At 41.4% G+C, this 18,251-nt stretch overlaps 2 protein-coding genes across 2 annotated transcripts; one reads left to right on the forward strand and one right to left on the reverse strand.

Annotated features, from left to right (window-relative positions):
* Positions 1-94: 94 nt before the first annotated feature.
* Positions 95-1,608, reverse strand: RpS13 (ribosomal protein S13). Its single transcript, XM_011147841.3, has 3 exons — positions 1,454-1,608; positions 770-897; positions 95-450 (listed from the first exon to the last, which is right to left on the reverse strand). Exons 1-3 carry the CDS (start codon positions 1,474-1,476, stop codon positions 146-148), a joined length of 456 nt encoding a protein of 151 aa, XP_011146143.1. The 5' UTR covers positions 1,477-1,608; the 3' UTR covers positions 95-145.
* A 1,229-nt stretch (positions 1,609-2,837) lies between these two features.
* On the forward strand, positions 2,838-18,146 carry PHRF1 (PHD and ring finger domains 1). Its single transcript, XM_025299159.1, has 14 exons — positions 2,838-3,729; positions 4,055-4,220; positions 4,365-4,439; positions 4,523-4,592; positions 4,887-5,039; positions 5,146-5,504; positions 5,713-5,946; positions 6,422-6,949; positions 8,408-14,368; positions 14,574-15,015; positions 15,164-15,261; positions 15,354-15,482; positions 15,592-15,713; positions 15,909-18,146. The coding sequence occupies exons 2-14, from the start codon at positions 4,101-4,103 to the stop codon at positions 15,925-15,927; spliced, it is 8,310 nt and encodes a 2,769-aa protein (XP_025154944.1). The 5' UTR covers positions 2,838-3,729; positions 4,055-4,100; the 3' UTR covers positions 15,928-18,146.
* The last annotated feature ends 105 nt before the right edge of the window (positions 18,147-18,251 follow it).

Here is an 18,251-nt window from a genome sequence, read left to right on the forward strand (position 1 = left end):
CAATTACCTTAATACTACTTGTTAAATTACATCTCCTATCTATATTCGCTACGTTTGTAGTTTAGTCTTAATATTAATGTTACTGTATACAAAATAAACTAGTTTTGGAAATTTATTGTAGTATATACAGATACAATGAAACAGCTTAGGCTACAAGGGCACTAGCTGTTGAGCTCTCATATTTCCAATTTGGTGGCAGTGACCCTTTTGTCTTATAATATCGGGCTAGCCTATGGATTCTTGATTCTACAAGAATTAATCGAAATTTGCTGTCCTTGTCTTTACGGTTCCGTTCCAGATGTTTACGGACAGCCACAGCTTTTTTGATCAAGTAGTAGAGGTCTTCTGGCAAATCAGGAGCCAAGCCCATGCTCTTAACAATACGTAAGATTTTATTCCCTGTGCGGAATCTTACTTGTGCCACTCCATGGGAGTCACGAAGAATGATACCTGTAAATATACAATATCCATTAAAATTTCCAACTTATCAATAATTTGTAATACATTGATAATATAACAACATATATGACAACCTATCGTATCCATATCAAATATCACTAAATTATAATTATGCCAATATTTTGTTACAAAAGTATTACCATATATTCTTATCTTTATAAGAAATATTTTTTGTATATTTCAGCTAATGTTAACATCCCTATATTAACTTAATCAAAGTTAATATATATATCCTTATAACAATATAATACAACATAAGTTTACTAAGAAACATAATATTATAATAACATAATATATTATTAATAATTACCAATTTGGGATGGTGTATGTCCTTTTTTCGCAAGTTTATAAATAAGTTCCTTACAATCTTCTGGTGTCAATTTCAACCAAGTTGGCACACTTCGTCGATATGGAAGTGCAGATTGGGATATACCCTTTCTAAAGAAATAATATTTTGTCAAATAATTGTTTTCAACTTATCAAATTGAGAAACTTTATTAACAAATGTTTTTTTTTTCTGAAATATGTAATTAAATAATAAAATTTAACTAATATCACTATGTATCACCATGTCTTGATTAAATTTAATTCAAATTTAAAAAAAACTTTTAAGTTGTAGCAAATTTGTGGAACATATATCATAATAAATGACATTCTTGTGCAAGATACAATCATTATACCAAGTATATAAGGTTATGTATCCAAACAGTGGCGTACTTTGGTTTACTTTGACGATTTTCGTTACTTCGAAATCGAACTGCTAAGATATTGGGCGATTACGTGCAACGGGATTGTTAAATCGCAAAATAAAGGATTGTAAACACAGAAAAAGTTGACAATTCAACATATACTTGGTTATCAAGTTTGTCCGTCATCGAAATGTCTCAACAGTTGATCGAGTTATATTAGAATCATGTAATATATAAAAATTCCAAACTACGCTCTGCAAAAATTGATTGCAAACATGGGCAATCTTAACATATAATATCATTACCCATGCGAATGCATACGACCCATCTTTACAAATTTTCGCCGATAGCAACGTGTAACCACACAAAAGAGAAAAAAAAAAAGAAGAGGATCACTAACGCCGTAGTGACAGAGACGCTAGATGAGCGTAAAAAGATCGCAAACAAATTCTCCGCATGCGCAGTGACATAACGCTAAAGCTAAGACTCCATGCATGCGGTGAACTGCGGCAAACGGTTGCGGTGACCAATCAGGAGGGAGGCGCAAGTCCGGTTGCGGCAAGCTCCGGCATGCGTCTGTCTCCTGATTGGTCACCGCAACCGTTTGCCGCAGCTCACCGCATGCATGGAGTCTTAGCTTAAGGCTGTAAGGTTGCAAGACACGAAATGAAATATTTTCATTCGCTGACAGCTTACGTTACAGCCTTACAGCCTTACTCTTACAGCTATTGTAGACGAGCCTTTACAGATTTTCTACGTGCAAAGGCCTTTTAAGCCAGTGGCACACGATGCTTGTTTTCGTGCTGGATTGCTTGCTGGATGAAAATACTGCGTTCTGATTGGTACATTTTCATCCATCTTCGAAAATATTCCAATCACAACGCAGTATTTTCATCTAGCAAGCAATCCAGCACGAAAACAAGCACCGTGTGCCGCTGGCTTAACATACACTTCCCGTAAGACATAACAGTAAAGTTTCGACCAATCGCGTTGCTCGATTCGGCCGCCCGTATTCATAACTACTCTACTACGAAACGAGCAACGCGATTAAATTGAAATCTTTATCTGTTATGTCCTGCGGAAAGGTGTGTGTGATGGCTTTTACCAAGTTATATTTAATTATCTATCTCGGTAACTTTACAGGATATCCTTGCAGGAACTAAAGTTGCTGCTTTGTTCCTCACTTTTAATTTCTTCAGAAGTTTCAGTTGAAATCCTGCAAAGTCATTTAAATGTAACAGCCGTTTGGCTAAACTTTAAACTCGAATTTGTTGAACTGGGCCTTGGTAATCCCGAGGCAAAATCCATTCGACGCTACAAATATCACGAAAAGATGTATATTCGTGAATATTTCTAAGAATCACTAAAAAACAAATCCTCCTGTTGAATATGAATATCTATGGAACTCGTTCAAAAAAATAGTCCATGCGTTCTTTTTGTTCCTGATTCAGGGTGCTTTCCAGCAGAAAGCACAAAGTCGTTTTATCAGATGATTTATTATCTTACGATGGTATATAGCCAATGAAACTATCCTGTGTTCTTTATTGGAAAGCATCTTGCACCAATAGAAACAGACCTACCGAAACATTCCGAAGCGCCATGCAAGTTGCAGTGCCATGCAAGCTGCACTTTCGCGCTACTTGCATTTAAATCTCCCGGCTACCAAACGTTCACTTCCGGTCGCTTAACCCTACACGCGACGTGAGTTATCCGTATTGTTTTTACACGCGGTTGATGCGGTTTGCGAAACGCCAGCGTGCCACGCTGCTGCCTGTTCGCACTGCAATTTCGCGAAATTGGAATTTTGCGAATGCAAGCAGAAATTTTCGGCGATAGTGGCGGCGTTGCGATCGGCTGCGTCAGTGAAACGGGAAATAGCGCAATGTCGCCTCGGCGGCACGAAACACGGCGTCCACGATCCAAGATGTCCGCAGTCCGGCGATAGAACGCGTATATCTTCCGGGGGGTGTCAACAGAGAAATCGCGAAATATTCTTGCAGTGCGCAGCACGTGTTGATTCTTTGTCTGAAAGATCGCGAGATCGGCCGAGATCACGGCGTTGTTGACGCTTGTGTCCTGTACGCTTGTAACCAACTCGTGCGTTGCGACTCGAATGCGCGACGACGACAGCGCGAGAATCAAGGAACGAATGTCGAGAAAGAGGGAGAGAGAGAGAAAGAGAAAGTGAGCGGGACGACGATCGACAAGCGTCAACTGGTGCTTCGTGTATAATTTGTGTGATTGTGCTGAACGTAAATTCGCTCACGCAGATCACGGAACACAGGCAGCTTGGTTGCTGAAGCGCTTTGAACGATCGGAGACTCGAGACCACGTCCGACGTCCGCACCGTCTCGTGAGATCTCGAGAAACGTGCAACATCGAGGTGCACGGCGGAATCATCGCGGGCTTGCCGCTTTCCAATATCATTTATTCTGACTTCTGGACGGCCAAACAGTATCAGGTCAAAAACATTTTTGATCACTGCTTTTCAAAGGATAATTCGTAACGCCGTCCATCTGAAGGCTCTAGTTGGGGCACGAGAATATTAGCCACGGACGGATAGTTGGTCACACAGTAGCAAGTAATTTGTCATCCACTTATGATAATATAGGATATATCTAACGCAAACTGTATAAAATATTAAATAATTTAAATGCTAATAATTTCAAAGAAATTTTTATTCTATTCAGAGATCCTAATGCTGTACTGGTTATCCTGATGATAGTTTGTCATATTAAGAAATTGTTTAACACTATTTAGATAATGTGGTTAATTATAATTGTACAAATGATAATGGTTACAAATGATAAATGGTTATCAGCATGATGTGGAATATATATGAGTGTAAAATGTATGTGTACGAATAAATATTTATGGATGATAGAATTTAACAATCTTGCTTGCAGATTTATAAGAAGAATGCAGTGGATATATGTTTAAGCAAACATTAAGATGTCAAGTGATAGTGATCATACTTATCCAGTAAACAAGCGTAAAAAACTCATCATAACTGACAGTGACAACAGTGATGAGTCTATCATTGTACAAACTCGAAGGAGAAAAAAGATACATGTATGCAGAGATCTTATATACATATATACATATATATGCACATGTGTGTGTATGTATATGTGAGATATTTTTTTTATTAAAATATTTTACTTGCGATTAAATATTTTACTTTTGATTAAAATATTTTATTTATGATGATTTCAGAGAGTTGTTAGTGAGGAGGAAAGTAGTGATGATAGTGATGTACCTAAACCTGTGATTAGACGACAAAAAAAATATGTAAGTATGACTAAAATGTACTTTCATTAAATAATTTTAACTTATCGATAAGCCTTACTCACTAACATTGTGTTTTATTGCAGAGAGTTATTAGTGAGGATGAATCTAAATATGATAGTAGTGCATCAGAAGCAAATAAATCCACTCAAATTGGTTAGTATTGATTGATTTTTAGAAAATTATGAATTTTTTATTTTTTATCTTCACAATTTCATAAGAGAAAAAATTTAAATTAAAACGAAACAATTGTACAAATTAAAAATAGCACTATATTTGTTGCTTTTAATTTTTTATTTGTATACTTAAAAACCATAAATTTTGGATACAGACGTTACTATTGTTACATCAAAGTCCAAGTTTTACATATGCTTAATGTATCTAATCTTGTGTGTGTGTGTGTGTGTGTGTGTGTGTGTGTGTGTGTGTATATATATATATATATTACAGATACAAATACAAACAGCAATACATCCGAATGGCACAGTGATTGGTCTAGTTCTGACGAAGTACATAAGAAATCCAAAAGATATAACACTAAACGCAAGGTTTTATCTAGTTATGATGGTAGCTCCTCAGAGGCAAATGCATCCACTCAGATTGGTTAGTATACATATTGATGTGTTAAAATATTCGTTTTGTATTATATTTGATGCAATACATATATATCATATATATATACATATTTTTGTACATAAATATGTTACAGATAATAACAGCGATACATCTTCCGAATGGCAAAATGACTGGACTAGTTCCGATGAGTTTGATAAAGACATTAAATATAATTCTAAACGCAAAGTTTTATCTAAAACAAAGAAAAAGACAGATAAATCTGTATCTTCACCGGCTAATGTTGATATAGATTCTGATAATAGTGATGGACAATTAGAAAAGTGTCCCATATGTCTACTGCCATTTAGAAAACAACAAGTTGGTACACCATCTGCCTGTGAACACTGCTTCTGTTTAGAGTGTTTACTGGAATGGAGTAAGAATATTAATACTTGTCCTGTGGACCGCCAAATCTTTACTATTATACACGTTAGAAATCATCTTGGCGGCAAGGTAATGTGGGAGCTGATTTTACGTTATGTTAATTTTGAAATTGTTAAGATTACATAATGTGTATATGATAATTTAAAAGTATTGATACAAATAGTCTAATCAAGTTTAAAGGATATTCTACAGAGGAGTAAAATAAGTAATTCAATATATAAATATAAAATCAATATGCATTACTGTTTCAAAATACGTTTCTTTTTATCTCAATTAGGTTATAAAACACTTGCCAGTAGAAGTTGTGCCACGTCCTGAAGATCAAGTGCAAGATGATCCAACATTTTGTGAAGTATGTCACCTAAGTGACAGGGAAGATCGAATGTTACTTTGCGATGGTTGTGATTGTGGTTACCATCTGGAATGTCTAACACCTCCGATGACTGAAGTTCCCATGGAAGAATGGTTTTGTCCAGAATGTTCTCAAAATAGTCAAAATGATGCAGAAGCGGTACATTCATATAATTTTGACATTTTGTTCTTTGGCATATGTTAGATATAAATAATCTTATATGTTATACTAAGGTACTTTTGTTGACTGCTATAAATCACAGATTGCATTGGATTTTCTTTTTTTTTCCTTTTTTTCTTTTCCAAAATTTTTTTCGTATTCAAAATCAATTTCATTTCTTTCAAGTCTGCATTTACTTAGATTTATTGTAATTTATATTTTTATAAAATATCAAACTTTCTTGAGTTATAGTAAACAAAAAAAAATGAGAATAATAAGAAATTTAAGAAATAACTACAATTTAAAATTGCGAAATGTAAGAACGTGTTTATATTTATCAAATGTGTTATTTATTTATTTATTTTAATGTATATTTAATGTTTCTTATATACGAAACACTATTAAGAAAAAAGTTTGTAAAGACAAGATTAAAAGTAAAACAAGATATACTAATTTTCTCATCTTACATTTGTAGATTGAAATTGACTTGGATGAGATCTCAGATCTTATGGAGGAAGCACGGCATCTTGGTGTATCGTACGGTCGTAGCCGTACCGGAACAACGCCAGAGAACGGAGCGTTGATTCCTAGAATTGTACCTCGCACTCGCCATACAGAACGCGTACGTGCTAACATTCGTAATCGTACTGTGCGCAACACTATAACAAATATCCGATTTATCGATCCGAATCAGCCGTCTACGTCGTCTGGTCTCGATTCGATCGGTGATAATAGTCATTCTCCAAATGCTAATTTTCGTGCGTGCGGACGCAATACTTCGTCCACTCGCTCAAATAGAACATCTAAGACTAAAACGACAAAGAAAAAGAGAAAGAAACGCGAGACAAAGAGCTCAGCGAGAAAGAACAGTACTGTGGTTCGAGAAGTGAGAATTAGAGAGATCAACGATAATGGCGAAGAGGAGGAGATTGTGACGTACGTCAAAGTAGCATCGTCCACATCGAGGAGGAAGTGTAAGAAAAGAACAAAGAAAACGCGCAAGGTATATCGTTAATTTCTCAAATGTAGAATAGCTTGACATGCGCGCGAGCGCGTGCGTGCTCATATCACAGGCACAACACATTTGTCTTGTCATAAGTGGTGATTGCCAGATACGTATTTCTGCACATATGTTTTAAATCCGGTGATGTACCTACCGATTTTTTTATCATGTGACAAATTATGTTTTATTTGATATTTTCCTAATCGCAGCTATAAACAAATACATTTCTGCCAGACTTCTGGTCTGTGCTAAGCTATTGCCATAATTCGTACAAGATTTTTCTTCAATTGGGATGTACGATCTGGCAACGCTACCGCATCTCATCACTGTCTTCACCATTCTGGACTTCCTAGATTATAGATGATGATCCCTGCTGAACTTAATGTATAAAACTGATGCCACCTTCATAACATATAACTAAACTAAATTAAATTTTCTAATTGTACCTCATTGTTCTTAAGTTATATAAATAAAACCATTTTGTCACTAGATGCACTTGGTTTTTTTCTTAATTTTGATTGAATTCACTTGAATACTTTATCATATTAATACACTAAATTTCAAAGACATCAATAATGCCGATTGCACTTTAAGATTAAAATTGTGTGTGCAAATAACTTCTAAATAATAATATAAATTTCTTATTCATTTGTGATATACTATAGTTATGTGTGATATATCAAGCATAATAGTATGCATTATAAGTATGTTAATAAAATGAGTGTACTATTATATATAATGCTCTTTGAAGTATGTAACGTATATATATGTGTTATATATATATATATAAAAATACAATTAAATTGTACACAAGAGGCATTATCCTAAAAAGATATATGAACTATGCAGTTAGACTATGGAAATTTTTGTCACCTTGCTTTCAAAATAAGTAATTTATATAAAATCTTATCCTGTGGATAAAAGTAATATCTTTCTAAACTAAACTTTACTAATCACTCATTTTACTAATCTTATAAACTTCCTTTATTACTATTGACCCTCCAGAAGACAAACTTTTCATAAAGAATGCTTCGCCGTGTCGATCTTACTCTGTCTAATCTAATCTATATAATAACGCTTTGCATATATATTTCTTTGGCTAGTTCCATATTGACTACATATATTGTATATTTTATGTGATTTTTGTAGACATACATTGTAAATTGTGCTATGATAAAACCAATTCTTCTATAATGAAAAACATAAGGGAAATACATACCTTTTGTGTATGAAGTTTTATCTTAAATTTAATTTATATTTTATATTTTTTCTTCATTTGATGCTGTTATTGCATTATTACATATGCCGCTAGCTTTGGTATCTATTTTATATGATTGACTGGTGTAATATATAATCATATATAATATGTGTAGAATATATAATGAATGAAAATTAAGAACTATATATACAAACCGCATCAATATTTCATTTGTGCTAATGAACAAATTGTTTTTACAGAGGAGAAAAAGCAAACGACATGCACGCACTGTATCATCCGTGTTGGCCGACACGCGAACGGTAAAAAAGAGATTAGCCACTGCACTGGGTATGAATAAGCCAAAGTTAGACGTCCCGTTGCTTGTACCTACTATGAAGAATAATATCTCGATATCTGAGAAAAGCGCTCTCAAGACTGCCAGATACAACGCCGGTATACCTCGAGTCAGTCTCTTCGGAGACAATCTGGGGCTGGACTACAGCCCGCCGGTGTCGGAGGATGATGATGATGAATACTCTATCGGAAGCGGTCCGTTGATCGTGAACGTACAACGACGCTCGGCTGTACCGTCGATCAGACGTCGTGCCGTTCTAAAGACAATCGCCAGTTCAGTGAACGAAGCAGAAAACAGGGGTATGCCGAATATTCTAGATAGTATAATTAACAGCCAGGAGCTGTGGCATTCTACCAAGAAGAATAATATCACCTTGATGGCCGACGGCACATTGCTAATGAACAATCCTGAGAAGGAGAACAAGCACAGCGTTAACAATAACGAAAGTCCAAAGAAAGAGAAGGAGGAGGTGGTGACGCAGCGCAAGGAAGTGCTGCTGAAGGAGGTCGAAACGCCGTTGGATCTGACCAACGTGAATCCCAACAATATCACGCAAGCCCCGATGTACAACAATCCGTGCGGCGGTGGGAATCGGGGTAATTTCCGCGGTGGCTACCGCGACAACGGTCGTCATGGTCATCACGGCGGCCAAAGCTATGGAGGCGGTCGGGATTCCTTGCCACCGGGCGGTGGTAGACACGGCTATGGCAGTGGCAGCGGCAATACCGGACCGAGGGACAGCTTCGGCAACCGCGACTTCGGCCCGCCGCCGTTTTACAATCCGAGCTTCGAGCACTGCGGTGGTCCGCCCATGTTCAGCGGTACGCCGCCGCCTCCTTTTCGAAGTCGCAACCCTCAGCACTTCCGTAACGAACGATTGCGATTCCCGCCGCCGATTGAGCGGCCGTTCAACAATTACACGAGCGACGGTTTCGAGCGACCGCCCTTTCCGCATGCTCAAGATCAGCGCTTTCCTAGGCCCAGACTGCCACCGCCTTTGGGAATACCGCCGCCGCCTCCTTCTGCTCCGTCCGTACCACCTGCAAATCCAACGGCGGATCCTCTGAGTACGCAGTCGGCGTCGGCGTCGGCGTCTGCGTCGGCGCATGTGCGCAACAGTCTACCTGCTGGCTTACCGGAAATGGATGTAACGCGGAATTATCAGTCAGAACGTAGTGAACGCGCGAGTTCGTGTATCCCACCCGAGCCTGTGTCTGCGCCCATGGACACCAGACAGGAGAATAATGACGATTGCGATATTTATTGCGATATCGAGCCGCCGTCCAAATCCGACGTCCAAGAGGAGCAGCACCATGGCAACGGTGCGATGATTCTACTACCGCCACCGGAGCCCCCGTCTAGTTTACTGGACTTCGAAGAGAACTCGCGAAGCGACAAGGATAACGATAGCGAGCAGGAGCTGGTGATTGACGACAGCCACAAGGAGGATCACACACCGAAGAATCTGACGCCGAGCGGCGACAAGTACGACCCGTTCGCAGCCGACAGCGACAGCAACGATGACAACAACGCTGCGAGCTCGGAGAAGACGCTGCTTGAGAAAATGACGGAGGTGCCTCAGAATAACATGGACAGTTGTAACATACCTATGCCGATCGCGCCGCCGCCGATGATGTCTACACCGACGAGCGGTCCCTCGATGCCCACCGGAAGTGCTGCGTCTGAGAACAGAGAACGGCCGCAGGAACCTTCCATCCGTCTGACCGCGTACGACGATGACGATGGCGATAACGAATCGCAGTCGGATTGTCCGAACTTCTCTGTCTACTCGTCGCAAACCATGGACGTGGCCAGACACACAGAGCAAGAGCTGTCGCAGCAGCTGGGTCCTCTGCAGCCGCCACCGTTGCCACCGAGCATGCCCGATGACGACGACATTATCGTGGGCGATGTGCAGGCGTGCGACCTACCCGATATGCCGGAGCCGGCCAACCCCTATCTGGAGGCACTGCAGAAGGAGCGACAAATCTTGAGCAAAATACCACCCAAGAAGATCTCGCACGACTCGCACCGCGGTAAGATCACCTTCAAGATCGGCAACAAACTGCGACTCAACAATAGACTAAGCGGCTTGCATGACGATCAGAGCGTGAACCCGCAGAATCATCAATTGACGTCGACGGACGTGGCCGGTAGCAAGGCAGCGTCGCAGAAAGTCGACAGGTCGAAGCAACATTTCCACGATCAATTTGTGAAGCGTGACACGAAGAAAGCGGCGTCGTCGCTGGACGACGAGTCGCAGGATAAGAATGCAGACAAGAGCGTCGTCGGCCCGTCGAAACTGGCAGGAGAATCCACGGGCAGCAGACCATCGATAATTTTGAATCAGTCCGTAAAGATGGATTCGCTATTCGTGATCGAAGAAGATGGGAACACTGTGGCGAAGATCGCGCCAGGTTTAAAGAAGAGAGAATCGCCGAGGACTGATCGGCGCGGGAGTAAAGAATGTTTGGTGAGTTCGTCGGATGAGGAAGCTACGAAGGAAGAAGGCGAGAAATCAGGACGTGCCGACGCGTTATCCGCCGACAAGCAAGAGGCCGAAGGCAACAAACAAGAAAAAGAAGAAGAAGAAGAAGAGGAAGAAGAAGAAGACGAAGCATCGTCGCCACCTCGATCAGCGATGAGGAACAAGAATGTCGCGATTGTGGAGAACGCGACAGGATCATCGTCGTCATCGTCGCCGACGTCTTTATCTCCGAGGAAGCCGGACAGTAGCGAGTTGGATATAGAACATAGTCCGGAGAATTTGGACGCTGATGACGGCAACACGAGCAACAAGGTCGTTTTGAGTCACCGCTCGAACGATGGTGGGTCGCGAAGCGAGACAAGCTTGCACGACGACTCGCGGGAGCAGGAATCGAGCAGCGATGACGATGACCGTTCGCTGAGCAATAGACCTGACGGCAAGACGAATCGCGATAAATACGATAACGATAGAGTGCTGAGTGACGATAACGATAACGAGGATCTGAACATCTCGTCGGATCAGCAGCACGAAAAGACGAGCCCGAGCTACTCGGACGACGAGGTAGAGGAACAGTTTCCGATAGAGAAGGATAAACTGGCGGATATACCGATACCAAGTGTCGCTTACCCGATCGACAACAACTGGGAGTCGGACGGTGCTTATACGCCCTGCAAGGACGAGTTACCTGTGAAGGATGAGGATGGGACGTTGCATGCTACGTCGTCATTTGAGGATGGCGGTTTAGAGCCGATCACCCCGACAAAGGACAAGGCTAATGATGACTTGGACGACTGCAGGACACCGCCGGCGAGCTACGCCGGTCTGGGCACCGAAGATATCTCCGAGACCGACGAAGCGATCAACTTCGAGGAGGAGCTGTTGAACTTGGCTGCGTTGCGTAAGGAGAAGGAGATGGAGGACGGTGAGATACTGGACGAGAGCAAGTTGAACGCGAAGGAACAGCGGGAGAAGTCGAGGGAGAAGGAAGACGATACTAAGAGAAGAAAGAAGAAGGACAAAAAGGAGAAGAGCAAGGAGAATACGGAGAAGAACAAGGAGAACATTTCGTCGGACAATCTGGTCTCGTGGAAGAAGATCTCGAAGAGCACGAAGGAAAGGCAATATCGGGACAAAGACAGGAGGTCCAAGTCGCGAGAGAAGGAGAAAGGAGAACGGGACAAGGACAAAGATAAGTCTTCCAAGAAAAAGGTCAAAGAAGTGAGCAAGAAGAAGGAGAAGCGAAAAGAGCTGCCGCGGTACGACGTAAGAAAGATCGTGGCCGAGAAACCTCGACCGAGGAAAGACGAATATGGCAGGGACATCAGAGAAAAGTCGCGCAGCAGATCGAGGAGCCGCTCGTCGGGCAAGGTCTCCGGGTCGAAGGACCGCAGAAGTCGGTCATACTCGAAGGGACGAACCAGAAGCAGATCCCGTGTGCGATTGTCCTGGTCGAGAGATCGCCGGTCGTATTCGAAGTCGTGCCGGTCGATTTCGCGCAATAGACGCTCGACCTCCCGCAACAGACGCAAGTCATCGCGCAGGAGATCCATGTCGCGTAAACGTTCCTTGTCCAGACGACACTCAGTGACGCGTCGAAGGTCGCGCTCGTTATCGCGCAAGAGAAGATCATCGTTGTCGCCTAGGCGACGCTCCAGGCGGTCGTTGTCGCGATCGCGCGACAAGCGGAAGGACAAGACGAAGAAGTACAAGTCGCGCAGTCGTTCGAGGAACCGCAAGCGGTCGCGCAGCAAGTCGCCGAAGAGGACGACGTCGAAGTCGCGCGAGAAGAAGCACAGCAAGAGGAAGCCGCACAGTAGGTCGCGCTCGAAGGGCGGTAGATCCTGCTCGCGAGATCGGGATCGCAACGCGAGGAACTGGGAGCAGCTGAACGAGAAGAGCGTGGAGCAACATCCCACCGTGGAGCAGCGGGAATTCCCTCGCGAGCGAGAAGCGCGTTCTTGGAGCGCGCAGTGGACACCGTCCTGGTCGCATTCACGATCAAAGACGCCGGCGCACATGCAGCAGGAGCAGCTTGGCTCCCGCAATTGGTCGCCACCGCCGGTGTTGGACAGCGTGTCGCCGAAGAACCTGACCGTCATCCTGACCAACAAGGAGGCGATCAAGAAGAAGAAGAAGGAGCGCAGAAAAGAGAGCCGGAAATCCAAGTCGGAGAGCGAGAAACGTCGGAAGGGCAAGCGGAATAGGACGCCGCCTCCTTCGAAAGAGGTATTTGCCAGTGGGGACAACATCCTGGTGAGCGTGTGCTTCAACAAGGACAACGAGACGAACCCGACGGCCATGCCGGAGCTGCAGGAGACTATACCGTGCGCGCCGCCGATAAAACGCCGACGAAGGGACTCTGTGCAGACTGTGGAGACGGCGCCTCCGAAGCGCTCGAAGAAAGAGAAAACGAAAGACAAACGATCGAAATCGCCGAAGGTGAAGAAGGATAAGAAAAAGAAGTCTAAGGCGGCGGAGATCGCGGCAACGAAGAAGCCCGTGGCCGTGATTGACTTGGACCAGTCACCGTTCCGCGAACAGACCCCGTCACCGCGTGACGTAATCGTACTGAGCGACGACGACGACAAGCAGGCACAGGAAGTCGCCACGCCGGAACAATGCCCTCCGTCACAGGTGGTGTCGCCGCCGCGCGAACAGTTCGTTTCGCAGGGACCGAAAACGCCGCCCGAACCGCAGATCAAGTTCTCCATTAATAAGCAGCCGAGCAACTTGCGACCGTCCCTGATCAACCCACTGCTAGAGGAGGAGGAGGAAGAGGAAGAGATGGAGGAAGAAGAGATGATGGACGAGCGAGCGGAGGAGGAGTTGGAGATGCGTGCACAGGAAGAGCTGGAGCTACGTCTGAAGATTGGCCCTAACACACCCCCGGAGCCGCCGACTTCACCGTTGAGCTCGTCGGATGTTTATGATCCCTTCGACCCGACCAAGTCCCGTTCGCCGACTCCGGACGCCAGTCAAGAGGCCACACCGAACGACGAGCATGATCGTGCGCAGCGCAACTCGCCCAGGAAACACGACACGGCGGATACACCGTTACCGGACGAGCCGAGCCAATCTGGACAGGATCAGCCCAGCCAAGAGAAACCGCCAGAGAAACCAAAGATAATATCGATGGTGACTATTAAGAGAGCGTCACCCCAGAGGGATACCGCGTCTCCCGCGCCGGAGAATCAGACCGACATAGCGCAATCGTGTAGTAGTCCGCCCAAGACTCAACAGAATCAGCAGAACGTGCAATCTACTGCCAATCCGTTCGCCACTATCAATCCCGTGTTGGCTACTGTGGCGGCCGCGGTGCAGAGAAGCGCTGTCTTCAACGCCAGCACTCCCAACACCACGCAAAGGACGCTACTTCAGGTATACGCGCTATTAAAGAGACCGTACTTTCTATCGTTTCGATTATTTTATTTATTTGAACGATTTCTTTCTGCTTGTTTAATTGCATTCGTTTACGATTTACACGTCATCAGTAGGATTCTCAGTACTTCAATAAATACTTGTTGGACACTGTTCAGCAGTGAGTAGTCTTCTCTAGATCTTGAGATCTAGTCTTCTCTTGCAGTCTAACCGCACCTCGCCGAGCAATCAGATCAAGCAACGCACAAACGACAGGCCGCAGCTTCCTAACATATTTACAAATTCCACGAAAACCACAATGGCGCGATCTTCCAAGTCCACTCAGGGTAAAAACAGCTCGACGATAGGACAGAATGGGAGCGACGCCGCTGCGGATATAACGAACGACAACGTCGACATGTCGTCGCCATATTCGCCAGGTTCAACATTAAGCGACGGTCTCTTCGATCCTCCTAGTCCTGTCAATTTCAACAGCTCACCCGTTGTAAACGCACCGCCTGCCACTACCAAGACTAGCAGCACGCCGAAGGTCAATAAGAGTGCGGAAAAGAAGGACGCGTTCGACGCTTTGTTCGGTGCGGTATTGCCGCCTGTTAAGGCTGCAACCAAGAACCGAAGTAAAAAGACTAAGGAAAAAACGAAAAAGTGTGAGTGTGTTTTTGAGTATACTTTCATTGAGTTTGTAAGGAGAAGCCTAGATTTCACAATCTAGGCGATCATTCAATTGTGCTTTAACATTTTTTTAAAATAATTATTCGATTATTATCAATATAATATAAATGACGTATCTTATAGCTACCAACCCTAAAGTTGGCGTACGTATGGATGAGAACCAGCTTCAAATCCTGGACGATCTTCCTAGTTCTGCCGTAGAAATGCAAGTTAAAGACAAGGTATGTCAATCGCACTGAGATACCTTCCTTTACTCTTAGATATATGTGTAATGTTTTAAATGTGACATTCTTGTTTTCTCGTGCCGCTGTAGTTCCTTAAGAAATTAAATCGGCAAGAGAGAGTTGTGGAAGAAGTCAAATTAGTTCTCAAACCCCATTACACCAAAAAGCACGTTACGAAGGAGGAGTACAAGGATATCATGCGCAAAGCTGTACCTAAGGTAAAACTTAAGCTAATCGTGACTTTTAATATCGTTGGACCGAGTATATGTAACACGCAGTAATATAAGTGACACGAAGGATTCACGGTCACGATCACGATTATTTCAGATATGCCATAACAAGACAGGTGAGATCAATCCCAAGAAGATAGCGCATCTTATAGAAGCATATGTGAGAAAGTGTCGAAACAATAAGAAGAAGACTTCTTCCGCTAAAATATCAAAACCTGCGTAAGTGAAGTATGAATGCAACCGCATTATATGGCCTTTTTTACGTGATAAATTAATAAAACTAGGGTATACGTTGGATAGTTGGTATACTTAACGATGGTATACTTAATATCGTACGCATCTGAATTTTCATGAATGGAATTAATGATACGCCATCTTACCTCTTCATGCCATTGTAGCTAATAAAACTTGCAGGAAGACTCTATGGAGTTGATCACGTGTCAGCAATCCTAGCGCATTAGAAATTCCTCCGACATTAGGCCTCTCCTTAGACCACATATAAAATACATTCTATCTTCTTCTGGATGGTAAGTGAATCAAGCGTTTTTATCGCAACATCTTCATCGATACAGTACCGAAAAAAGCCGAGTGTGTACATATACATAAGTAATAAATAATTGGTAAGAATATAATATTTTTTATTTATCTATGTAATTGTTTACACGTAAAACATAATTAAATGATATTAATCAACATACACGTTCATGCGTATATAATTTGTACACGCATGTGCGAAGGCGCTCAACGATGTACGGCCTTGGCTCCGTTGTGCGTAAAATATACGGGCGTACATTATTGCGGTGCCTCGTCGAACATGGACATGGGTTTAGATTGCAATCGACCCAATTTTACGATATATTTAGGAAATATTGGGTTCGACATGTTCATAGAAATTTTTGCCAATTGCTCGAAGTCGTAGTACTTTCATAGTTGGACGTAACTTTGTTCAGTAGTGTATTCATCGGTTTCTTTTTTTTTTTTTTTTTTTCGATAATAGGCAAATAATAATTATTATTATATTATGGAAAAAACGAAAAGATCAGATTGTGTCCGACTATGAAATTATCGATTTCGAGTTTTTCTTAAAAATTTCTACAAACTTCTCGAACGATCCAATATATTATTGTACGATAAAAAATATTGAGTGTGTGTGCTCTTGTAGTTGGAGCAAAAGAAAACCGAATGAGAGGACGCTCAAGTAATTTGAATTATTAACAGAAGAAAGGAAATAGGTCGCACTAATAATCTGCGCTGTAAAATTGATAGATTTTTAATCTTATTGTTATATAAGCAAAAGTGGCCTCCACGTGGAAATCATTTTTTATATGATTTTCATTCTCATCGCAACAAGATATGCGGAAACTTACTTTAAGAAAAACGAATAATTTTGCGAATCACAATGCACACAAATTTTCTATTACCGTTAGCAGATTCAGATGTAAATAAAATGCAACATGTATAAAATTTCCGGACATTCTGTGCACGAGGTGAAGTCAATTTAGTTGCGTTGTATATGCGTGTTTATTTTAGCTTCGTGTTTATGCATCCGATATACCGCCACCTATTAAAAAGCAACAAAAAATGTTTTTGTGGTACGTTTCGACACTCGATTGCAGAAAGTCAATTTTTGTTTATAATCCGTTTATAATCCGTAATTTTATGTAAAAAAAAAAAAAGAAAGAACGTTGCTTTGTGAATCCCGTGATCAATATTTACGTCTTGTGTTTTAACATTAAATGCGACTGCATGATTTACAGTTATTATATATTTAATATGATCTTGTTAACCAGATATGTGTGGAATTAAACGGCCACGTTAAGAAGGATACGCAAGGACATGAATTTGTGTGTTACTTGCAAGAGGATAAAAAAATGACGCATCATGGGAACAGGGAATCTCATTTAAAAACAAAAAAAAAATTTGATGTATTAAATTGTGAGAAATGTATAACACATTAAAATACAAAGATGTAATCGTGATCATGAGAATTACACTAGTAGTAATAAAAAAAAATTATGATATATAATACAGCTACAACTTTTGCATACCATAAAAGAATGTTAACGCAACGCAATATGTTCGTTTTAAATATTAATACAGATATTTCTTCAACGTGCTGTAATAATTGATGTCGAAACAATAAAGTTTGTCATCTAAGATATTGTTTCACATTTTTAACAGTTAAAGGAATAACTGTATTTAATAGCGGAAACGAATATGCTGTGGAAATGTTAATTTTTTAGAATATCATTGTTACATATATATTTAACGCTGCAATACGAAATTCTGTTAGATATTTTACGACCAGATTATACGCTCACACCATATGAGATACATTACATGGATAGGTTTTGTACTTTTTATGTGTAATAACAGAAGTTATATCTGTTTTGAAACATATAAGATACACACATGCGTTTCAAAGAGAAATAAATAACTTAACTTATATGTATCAAAGTGTAACACTGACTGTGGCGACTTGGAAGAATAATATATGGCGGTTCGTATCATAGAATGTTCAACAATGATGTTAAAACCGTGTCCTTCAGCACATTGAAGAAGGTCATTAATTCTTGTGTGCATTAATCCTCTTTTGTACTAAATAGTGATGTACATAAACAAACGAAGAATAAAGAGTTTAATATTATCGAACTTGTTTGTTCAATTTATATAATTTAATGTTGTAAGTCAGAAAAATATATATTGCTTCTCAAAATTTGAATTTAGGATTTGTAAATATATACATGTATATATAAT

Source organism: Harpegnathos saltator, unplaced genomic scaffold (assembly GCF_003227715.2).
Source record: "Harpegnathos saltator strain DR-91 unplaced genomic scaffold, Hsal_v8.6 scaffold252, whole genome shotgun sequence".
In the NCBI taxonomy this organism is placed as follows: Eukaryota; Metazoa; Arthropoda; class Insecta; order Hymenoptera; family Formicidae; genus Harpegnathos; species Harpegnathos saltator.